At 41.9% G+C, this 11,313-nt stretch overlaps 1 protein-coding gene across 4 annotated transcripts in view; it reads left to right on the forward strand.

Annotated features, from left to right (window-relative positions):
- STOX2 (storkhead box 2) overlaps positions 1 to 8,130 on the forward strand; it is a 257,037-nt gene extending 248,907 nt beyond the window's left edge. For all 4 annotated transcript variants that reach the window (XM_029583616.1, XM_029583841.1, XM_029583689.1 and 1 more), the window contains exon 4: positions 5,288 to 8,130. In XM_029583616.1, the coding sequence (XP_029439476.1) occupies positions 5,288 to 5,486 (199 nt within the window). In that variant the 3' untranslated portion in view covers positions 5,487 to 8,130. The remainder of the gene's footprint in view (positions 1 to 5,287) is intronic.
- The last annotated feature ends 3,183 nt before the right edge of the window (positions 8,131 to 11,313 follow it).

The following is an 11,313-nucleotide window of genomic DNA, read 5'->3' on the forward strand; positions in this document are numbered from 1 at the left end:
TGCATGTACTTGCACGCACGATATAATATTAAGTGTATCTTTGCTCGTGTGTCCAATACATGCATTTATGGATACATGCATGCTCCTTTTATAATTTACCCATTATGATTTAAAATGCACCTTACTGTGCATAAGTGTGCTCCTAATTTTCAGAGATTACTCAAGCAACCTATTTTGCATAGCTTCCATAGGACTTTGCCGGATTTAACTCGGGTATGTAAGCGGATTTTAAAACATACTCACACGAAGGACATTCACAGTTTTTCCAGTTAGTCCACCAGTTTGCCCAGTCCCCTCTGGTTCTTCATCCTGCACGTCCCCCAGTTGACCCGGACCCCTCACCCTGTCGTGTAAGCCCAAAAATGTGAGACCTGCAGACTTGCCCCTCATTAGGAGCGGCAGTAAAGTTATGTGGCTAACAAGCTGCCACGTGCTGTGACCTCTGGTTTTAAAATACGGAGATATGCACGTAACAGTTGGCTCAACCCTTGGAACACCTTTGCCCTGCCCTGTTTCCGTCCCATTATTTTTCGCTCACACATGAACATATACACATGTAAATCATGGCTTTTCAAGTCCGTATTGCTCACTCGCGGTCCACATGCTTGTGTGTATGGTCATTTTTGAGCGAGCAACGCTTTTAAAATCGACCCCCATAGTGATTGGAGGGCGTCTCCCAATATCTTATTGCCATCCTATTCTGTGCCTCTTGCTTCACTTTAATTGGCTAATATGAGAGCTAAGCATGTGTTGATTGAAGGGGCTGTGTAAATGCTGTTGGTATCTGCACACCTGAACAGTGATGCTTGGATGGCCCATCGTCGTGGCTTTGGTGTTTGGTGACTGTGGCTCAGGAATAAGATGATAATATTTTGATGTGATTTTGGACCAGCTGAGGTGCTGGGGTATGGATTGTCCTGGGTATTGGTTATGCAATAGCTGCCTCTCTCCTTCCACAGGGTCCCTATTTTGTATTCTAGCCCATGGAGCAGAATTGCAAGGGAAACGTGCCTGTCTGCTTTTTGACAGTTTTTTGAATTTGGATACGCAGATCTTATAGTGTACCTCCTTGGCCCTATGATTCTTGGTTGGGTTTCAGCTTACCTTGTTGCCATTTGATGGTAGAAGACTAAGCAATTAAACAGGAAAGGGAGCCTGCATCTGATTGACTGCAGTCACTCTCGGAGGAAGAGCAGTGGGGGTGATGTGGTATAGGAGCTTCGGGTGCAGCTGAAAATGAAGAGGGATTCCTGGATGTGACTGGGTGCAATCAGAGGCGGTGGATGGAACTGGTGTTAAGATTGGTGCAGTCACAACAATGGATGAACCTGGCATTGTACCTGGGTACAGGTGCCCCTGCAGAGGACAGACTGTCAGTGTGAGAGGTCAGACCGTCGGTGTTAATGGGTGCATCACAGCTGATATGGAGTAAGCTGGGGAGCATAAAAGTTATCAAAGTAAAGTTACTTAAATTAAATTTAACCAGATAGTCAGTGGGACATACCCAGACAAGTGTCCTGCTGAATATACCCAGATTAAGTTATCCAGATAACTTTAGGGCAGGTTCTTTTTCTCACCAGTCTTAACCGGCTAACTTTGCCCAGACAACACTGAATATCAGTGTTGCACAGAAAAAGTAAAATTGCACCCCAAGATTGCTCCCAGTGCTGCCTCTTCATAGCCACGTACATTTTTATGCAGATAACAAGTTGCCTGGACAAAGTTTATCTGTGGAACGGGGGAAAATATCTAACTTTGGGTTTTGTCTGGGTAACTCGAAAGATTACCTAGAATAAACCCTTTGAATATTGACCTTGTTGTTCTTGGTTCCAGATATTCTGCAGGAAGCCCAGTAAGGATTATTTGTTTCCATTTAGCAAAAATATTGTGTCCTTTTTAAAGTGCCATTTTTCTAGCAGGAGCAGTCACGGATCCAAAACTAAATCAATTCTATAATGCTCTGGACAAGATTTTAGAGGAAAAAGCTAGTGTTTAATGAAGATAAAACTACATGCGTGGGAAGAATACCAGTCTAGCAGTTTTAAGATTCTTGCCATATTTTGAATTCAGGAAGGAAATCCTCTCTGCTGCTGATGCACAGTGTGTGTTTTGCTTTTTCAGACTTTCCATGTGGAATGAACTGTTAGGCAGTGGGGAGAAAGCAGGGCTCAATTGTCCTCTGGTCATCTTTCAATCTCATTAACCATGTAAGGAGGAAAGCGATTCATACAGGTAAAAAGTGCTTTACCTGTAGTTATCGGCTCTCTGTAACTTGTCCTCCCTTAGTGCTGCTAAACGTTACGATGGTAAGTTTCATACTGGCGAGCAGGCGCACATTGGCATGTATTCACTGCCGTGCACCCAGGGACGCAGCCATTGCATAACTTGCGTGTGTATACGCATGCATGTTACAAACTAGCCTGGACGCACACATACATGTGCCTAATTTTAAATAGGCACGCGCCTAGGTGCACAGTTCCCGCTTCTACCACGTAAGTCGGGGAATTTTAAAAGGGGCATGCGTCCGAGCCATTGTCAGTTTCAGCAATTCGCCCAGTTAAGTGCTAGGTCCTCCAGACCCCTCCCCTGGTTGAATAGCTTCTGTATTATTCCCTCTGGTTATCCCAGACCCCCCCCCCCCCCCACCCCTCAGGTATGACTAGTTTTTTTATTTTTTTAAACTCGCACCTCGTCCCTAGCAGAAGTAAATGTGTGCGGTAGGTGATCTGGGCATATTTAGAAGCGCATCTCTCGGCCATGCCCTGAAATATTCATGCCCCGCTCAGACCACACCCTTCCCCCTTTGGAAAGCGTTTGAGATACGAGCACAGCGGGAGATGTGTGCACATCTGGATGGCTTTTAAAATACAGTCGGCACGCATGAGCCTGCCTTGTGCGCGCATCCCCCAATGGATGCATACACTGGGCTTTTAAAATTCACCTTTATGCTGTATGCGCTTTTAGCCACATGGGGAAGGGACATTCCTGGGGGGAGAGGGAGGGTGTTTAGGTCGGAGCGGAAAAGTGAGCATGTAGATGACATTTTCAAATCTTCACACATACTTTCCCAGCACGAAATCTGTCCACAGAATAGACAAGAACAAATGACTATACCTACTTTGTCCCCCGAAACAGACTTCAAAGCAAATGTGTACACATCTTCTGCTTGGAGAAACAGTGCAAAGGCTGCACAGTCTGTGTCCTAAGGCAGACAGTTTGAAAGTTTCCCCATGAGGCTTCAAGATGTCTTCAGTCATACAGCAGACAATCCCACAGTCCACCTCTGTGATCAGTTCCCAAGGTGATTTTGGCGACTTCATGTTCAAAGCTCTTCCTGCCTAGCCCCTCTTATCATGATGGGGGCGGGGTTCGACTGGCCCGCGCAGCTGTAAAGCGTGCGCCTAGAGACGGTAACTTTCAAAGCCGCGCACGTGTGTGTGCATTTGGCAGCCCGCACCCAGGGACGTGGCCATTTTGCAACATATGCACACATGTTATAAAATAGCCTGGCCGCGTGCACAAATGCACCAAATTTTAAGTGGGCACGTGCAAGGGCGGCAAATTACCGCATCTACTGCGTAAATCGGGAGATTTTAAAAGGGGCGCGCACCCACGCCATTTCCAGTTTTACCAGTTCGTCCCTAGTTTGACCTGTTAAGAGAGAAGTCTTTCAAACTCACCCTGGTTTAATATTTTTCTCTTCCCCCAGTTATCCCCGACCCTTAAAACCCTGCAGATCTGCCTATTTATCTTTGTTTTATAAATTACACGGCATCTGGAGCAGAAGTAAAGTTACGCGTCAGGGGGACCTTGGCACGCGCCAGATGGTATAAGTATTTTCGAGCATATCTGTGCTTCATGCCACAAAACGCCCATGCTCCACCCCTTTTTGAAAACTTCTGAGATGTGCTTGGCAGATTTTAAACTCGCACATCCCCTGATTAATGTGCGCGTCGGACTTTTAAAATTCACCTTTTAGTAAACAGACATTATGCACGTTTTCCAAGACGGAAAAAACGTGAAAATTTGTGTCAAGTGTGCGCATTAAAAGTGACCTCATGCTTTGCATTTGCTTTTTGTGTTCAAGGGGCCAAGAGGTGGGGAAAATAGCCTGTAGTACTAGGGCGAATGTCATGTATGCACACCGTGTTCCTCCCTCAGCTGAGACGTGCCTCACAGCCTAGCAATAAGTATGTGCACCCTGGAAGCTTGCAGTTTTCAGCTAAGCCATTTTGAAAATTGTCTTCTATGAACATAAGGCATAGATTTTAGTTTTTGCATCATAGGGGGGAGGGCCTGATGAAGCGGTGCTGTCTGACTTTATGATTTTTTTAATCTATTTTATGTTGTATTGTTGTTTCTTTAAAATGTAATTATTTAATGGTTATTATTGTGATCTGCCCGGAATGATGAATATTGATGTGCGCATAATGTAAACATTTTAAAAATAAATTAAAAAATAAGTCAAACTATGCATGTGTAGTACAGACAGCTGAAGTACAGCCTGCAGGAAAGAGGAGATTTAAAACCAGTGGGTGTGCACATTTTCTTCCAGAAAGCATAAAAATAAAATTATAGGACAATGATTAAAAGGAAATCTAGGATCAAGGCAATAGAGGGAGCAATTGAATCAGGAAACAGACAAATCTTGCTAGCGCTACTGATGTAGAGTAATAAATTCACTTGAGCATTACTCTTGGAATTACCGCTGTCATTTCTAGAGGATCACTAGACATATGCGGCACTGTGCATCGCAGTATTAACTAGAAACCGAACGCCTTTAATTGGCACTCAGGTGTCATCTCCATAGTGCTAAAGTAAAAAGCTTATCTTTAAAAGCAATGAGAGAGAGCCCTGCTTTTCCGTGGAGCATGGGAGGTTCTCTGAGGGAGCGCATGTGCTCAGTTGATTCAGTTAATCTGTTGTGTTCTTCAGCATAGCAGCCACATGCAAGCCACGTTTTCTTGGACATGTGGCATTTGCTTTGAGTGAGCGCGACAGATGTCTGGCATGCGTTCCATCTCGGGAACGTTTACATTGCTAAGTTCTGGTCTCTTTAGTTTAGTTTTATACCTGTTTTGTAACACGGTCACTGCCAAGAACTTCTGGAATTCATTTTGGGAAAAGGCATATGTGAATAATCGGAGCCAAGATGCTAAAATAATATGACATGAACTTCCTGTATTGTGTGCAGTTGTGAAATACACTACTCCTTGTTCTAGCATTTCTTTTTTTTTTTCCTTCTTTTCCTCTCCCCCACCTCATTTCCCCCCCCCCCCCCCCCTAGTACTCGCGAAAGTCTGGCTTCCAACACGTCCAGTATTGTTGAGAGTAATCGACGTCAGAATCCGGCACTCAGTCCTGTGCATGGCGGCGCTGGTCCGGCCTTCAGCTTCCGAGCAACTGCTGCAAACCCTCCACCACCCGAGGCCGAAAAACTGCAGAAACCCGCTAGCTGTCTGCAAGCTTCTGTGACGAGTGTTTGATAGCTTCAGTGCTTTTGTCTTATCTGATACAGCATAGCTTATCGCACTGGGACTGATGTTTACATCTCTGGGAAATGAGCATTTTTCGAACACCAACACTGCTTGCCCCCCTAGACTTGGTGGCACCCACAAATGACCCAGTTCATTCTAGAGCATTGCTTTTCATCTTTACAGATCTGTAGCGCCTGAATAGCAGTAGGGGTGATGCCGTCTGTACACATTTGCTTCACTTATTTGTAACTGATCACATATATGAAAGTCTAGACACTGTCAGTGTAAGCTGCATTTTCAATGTCATGCAATAGCCAGTTCCACTTAAAATGCCCACAGATGTGCGACATCCTCCCCTCCAGACCCGTCCTTGATTAAACTGTGCCACCGAGCTGATCTCCAGTACTTACTTCAAAATCTGAGCCGCACATCGAAACGTGCACAGCAGGGCCTCACCTTGAGGGAAAGCCCGTGCCAAACACAACTAGAAAAAAGAAGAGTCTTCAGCTGTCTGTGAATTATTTATACGCTTAGTTACTTTCCTAATGGGATCGGGAGTTACGCCACAGCTTTCCAAGAAGCCATGCAAGTGAGAAAAAGTTTTCATGTTTTGGGGGCATGTGTTATCGGACACCTGTTTTAAACATTTTGGAGCACGAGCGTGGGGGCCTGGACCTTGGGAATAAGGGCGGGGGAGGTGGCAGGACGCAAGCCTGATTGACAGAAGAGGTAAAGGTTGAAACGACTTTGTATTGAAGGAAAAACAACAACAAAAAAACCCATTTTCAAGGATTTCATTCTCGTGACACGACTTGTGTTCCCAGTTTAACACACTACAATTAAAGGGATAATTAGTTATTTTGTTTAAACAAAAAGGAGTTCTTTGTGATACAAATGGCAATTGTGGCCTGAAGTCTTCATTTCTTTCGAATGGAAGGATGTAATTCTATTTTATGTAACATTTCAATAAAATGCCTAAATTAGGCTTTTTGAAAGTGACATGATTTTTAATGGCTGTCCACGAAACAAAACAAAGGGGATTCTATCAATATTGGGCCTGAGGTTAAGCTAATTACAGTTTTATCATTCTGGGAGTTTATAACTTGAAGGGAAGGGGGGGGGGGGGGGAAAGCATTTGAACAAACAATTTCATGTGTCCGTTTGGGTGGCTGCAGGACATGGCAACGTGTGGCGAAATGTGAATTGTGGGCTTAATTGCAGGTGTTCCAGAGATGTTCATAAACACGGTTTTAGAATGTATTAGTTCATTTATTAAGTGAACATCCTGAAAGAACATTTTCAGAGAAAGCATTACTGAAAAAAACAGAATTCAGTAACGAAAAGAAAAAAACAAAGGTATAAACTATAGTATTAAAAACTCTTTGAGTTGGAGGATGCAGACTTTGCGACGTTTGTGGAAAAATGTAACTTTTTTATATATATATAGCTTTTCAAAATTTATGTGAGCAGAAGACAGGTTTATACTGAAGGCATCCATTGTGATAATATCTGAAAAAATACCTACCTAATAATCAATTGAAGTGTTTACAGAGCTAGGTTGAATCTCTCTGTTGTGTTCAACGTTAAAGGGTCAGCACAAATCTGTTGGCATTTTGCACACTTGATATGTATTATTATATTACATTGTGTTACTTTTAAGATTTTTTTTTTCTTTTTGCATATATCTACCTCCATAAATTTTGATGAAATTTGCAGCAGCATAAAAGTGTATTTTAAAAATAAATAAAAAAAAACAAAACCTTGCAAGGTTTAAAAGAAAAAGTACTTTCCTGAAACATTGTCATGATGTTCTCTTGCAAATGTCAATGGTTGTGTATTGATTCAATTATTTTTCCATTGCCATCGCGTCCTCTTAGGTTGCCAAGTTTTGGTTTTCAGAAGAATAATCGTACCAGAAACAGTTATTAATACTAATAAAATAGAAGTTGAAGAATTGGCCTCTACTCTTTGTTCTTGCTAAAATTTCTTCCCCAGGTCAACAAGTGCAGCAGACTCGCATATGCATGCATTACACATGATTGACAAGCAAAGGACATGCCAGATATATAAATTGCCTAACTTCAACTACTTAGATGAGTTGGCACAGTGGTTTACGTCCATAGAGCAGACTTAAGTTGGAAGGAGGTCAGAATTTCTGCAGGTACCTTTCTATGAGTGACTGAATGTGACTGTTGCATTAGGCAAAAGGAATTAATAAATGCACGTGGGATTTTACTGTGTGCAAGAAGGGAGTTTTGCTGACAAGACTGCCTTGTATAAATGTGTTTGCACTGAAAATTTTTTTTAAAGTAGTCTCTGGTTGCTGTAAAGGTCATCCAGAACGGATGGTTTTGTTTATATTGTATAGTATTTCATATGAAATAATTACAGTCCATGACATGTCTTCCCAAATGTTACTGATTTCTAACAGCACATTTGTAACATGGTTTCTATTGTGTTAGTGTACCATACTGTAAATGTTTACTTGTCATGCTTAGTATAACTTAAAAGGAAAAAAGAACAGGGATTTTTTAAGTCTATATTTGAAAGTCCCTCTAAATGGTAAAATTGTGTTTATGATGTTCTGTAGTTTTGTGTGATATATCCATTTTGGATTGTTACTTTTTAAGATATTAAATAACATTTGGTTATATGTTTGAAGTTGGCTTTTTGTACCAAAGGGATGTTTTATATAATGCTGTTTGTAAGGTACTTCTTGCATTCAATGTTATACCCTTATTCTAGAAGTAACCAAACATCTGAAACTCACACTGAGGTGGTTCACGCAGCTCCCATTAAAGTGGCCGTCCATGCAGGACACTTGTTTTATGTTTTAATTTTGAAGGAGTGTTTTGGGAGGGGCAAATGTGAACCTTACATTTACATTTTTAAAGCATTAAGTGGTGCTAAATATAATGGGCCAAATGCAAGCATGACTTCTACATAGCAGGAAGAAATACACTGGAAGACTGGTGTCACTTCCTTTTCATATCTTGCCTGTGTGTGGGAGAAATGCACCTGAAGTCCAGGTGTGATTTCGGTCCAAAATATTTAAAATTCTCAGCTGTTTCATTGAGAGTAGCCCAGATTTTAGGTTGTTCTCCATTCCATTACATGGAGATGCATCAAAATTGAGGCAGAGACTTCCTTCCTGTATTAAGAATGTGTTTACTTCCCCTTCCTCAGGTTTTTCTGCCTGTAGCTAATTGAAATTGAAATACCAAGTGGAAAAAAATAGCAAGCCAGCAGTTGCTGTAATGGTAGCAAGCTTGCCTTCCCTTTCTCTCCAGGCTTGTGCAGGGGGTCTTGTAGACTATGAAGGCCAATTTGGTTTGTAGTCATGGCACAAGGAATGCTTCCTGCCCAAGCACCAGCTGGAAGCAGTGTCAAGTGGGTTCCCACAATAGGTGTTGGTCTGTGCCTCAGACAAGCCCCCTTATCCATGAGCCCTCAAGATTTCCAGCTGCCTCGAGACCCTCTCCAAGGAATAAGAGGCTGCAGTCGGGCCCCCATGGTAGCTGCAGGGTTGCAGCAGCGGGGAAGGGAGGAAGCACCACTGCTGTAATAGCAGGTCCCTACCCTCTAAAACTGCAAAAGTGACCTTGTAAAATGCTTCCACTCTCTCCCACCAGCACAGAAGGACCACCATAGTAGAAGCAGGCTTCTGCTCCAGAAAAAAAAAAGTGACTTGCTCAGAGTCACCACTGCTGTAGTGGCAGGACTCTGTTCCATGGGTCAAAGCAACAGCAGCACTCAAGGGCCACCCCATTGGTATCCCCAGTCACAGTTATATATATAACACAGCATTTCCAATAAGCTGAATCTTTTCCTTCAACATGAAAGAAATGGTTGATAAAGCCAGAGAAGTTCTAGAGGACAGGTCTAGAAAGATCAAGAACAAGAAAAAGAGATACTAACTGCCTCAAGAATAAGAAGCTGATCTAAAGAAAGAGTGCTTTGCAAAGTATCATGATGATGTCAACAAACCTTAGTTTTCGGAGTCAGGCTGTTAAAGTAAGAGGCAGAGCTGAATATTTATTCTCCAGAACTCCAGGCTGTTCAGCAAGGATAAGATTAAGCCCCCTAAGGTCTACATTATTTTTAAATCAGCAAAAAAAAAAAAAAGAATTCCCTCCAAAGCAGGGTTTTTTTTCCTTCTCCATGTAAATGTGAGCTTTGATTGCCAATTAATTCTGCGCTCTGAGAAATTTTGGCAAAAGAATGGATGCTAGAAACTTTTTCAGAGAAACAAAAAAATTCTTTCCGACTAAAGCGTTTTGTTGGCTATACCCAATCCACCAACCTCAGTAGGAAGTCTGGCAGAACGTGCCTGTGGAACACACAGAGAATAGCGGGTGTGAAAAGAGGAGCCGCAGTCCCTCTTGCTGGAATGGAAAGGAGAACAACCCATAGTCTGGGCTATTCTGGTGGAACTTCAAAAAGCCTCATTAACTGGTAGAAAACTTTACTATATTTTCTGTTTTCACGAGGATAAGAGTCCTGAAGGTTCATTGGGAGAACTGTGTTGGCAATCTGCTATCCTTCCTTGCTCACGCAGGAGAATAAATTCAAGACAGAAATAGCAGATCACTCTATTACAGTCAACATTTAATGCATTCCTTGTCTGTCCCCTATCTCCATGGTAGAACAAAACCAAATTCGGTTCTAAACCTCACCAGGTAACGTTTTAAAAATATTGTTTTTGGTTCAAATGTTTTCTGCATTCTTATATATAATTGGAGGGGGGGAGGGGGCGCGAAAGCTGGAAATAGCATGTTTAAACCCTAAAAGCCCACTGGGATCAGGACTCTATTGCTAGTGATACAAAGTAGATTGATATGAATCATTAGTAAATTCTCTACCCAAGGTTTAAGTAATTAAATATGGAAGCATGGAATAGGTTTAACTTGGACATTGACCATTTCTCCAAAGTAACATTGCACATTTTTTTTTACCATTTGGCATCATTGTGTTGACTGTGATACTTCACTTTCATTGCATGCGACTGCTGAAATTTCATCTAGTTTATTCGTAGCTTTCTGGTCCCATATTTTCAAGTAACTTCTGTTGCAGTTCTGGTGATTGCCTGGCAAAATACTTGCCTGTAAGTAAATGGAAAATGGACATGCCTCTCAACCAATCTGCTCTTCCACTGTTCCAACATGTTATTTCTGATAAAAGAAGTTTGCGGACCTCTCAACTCATGCCACGTTTAGGAAATAAACTTTTTTTAAATGCATGGGTTTTATTATTTTGCTTTTAATTTCATATTGTACAGGTGATGGTCTCTTTGGTAGTGGGCTGTAACTAGCATAGCTTTAAGACACCACGGGGTGGGGGGGGGAGTAATCTGGGTGTTGCAGGTAGTCTCAGGTGCATGAGGAGTCAGGAGGTCTCTTGGCCAAAATTATTGAAGCAAACCTAGAACTGCTGTAGTTTGTGACTAAAGCATATCCTAAGATATCTCAATACTGCTGTTACAAGGATGCATTTTCTTTTTTTAGTTTAATTTTAAACGTTTTATTGTTTTAAATGAACGGTACAACAAAACAGCGGACCGAGAGGGTTGTGTCACTGAAACTCCCCCGGCCATTTTCTTTTTTAGTTTAAATGAATTTGTCACTCGTACTTCCTTTATCAGACCATTAAAACATAGGTATAAGATCCCAAAACAATCACATTGCTACTTTCATCCAAAAACATCCAAGGCCACAATTGCTTTTGACCTTACCTTTGTATTTCTATAGATACACAAGCAATTACAACATAAGAACATAAAGAACCTAACAATATTTGTGTCCATACTTTATATCACAAATTCATGGATGAAAAGTCC

The sequence above is a fragment of the Rhinatrema bivittatum genome, chromosome 1 (assembly GCF_901001135.1).
Source record: "Rhinatrema bivittatum chromosome 1, aRhiBiv1.1, whole genome shotgun sequence".
Lineage (NCBI taxonomy): Eukaryota > Metazoa > Chordata > Amphibia > Gymnophiona > Rhinatrematidae > Rhinatrema > Rhinatrema bivittatum.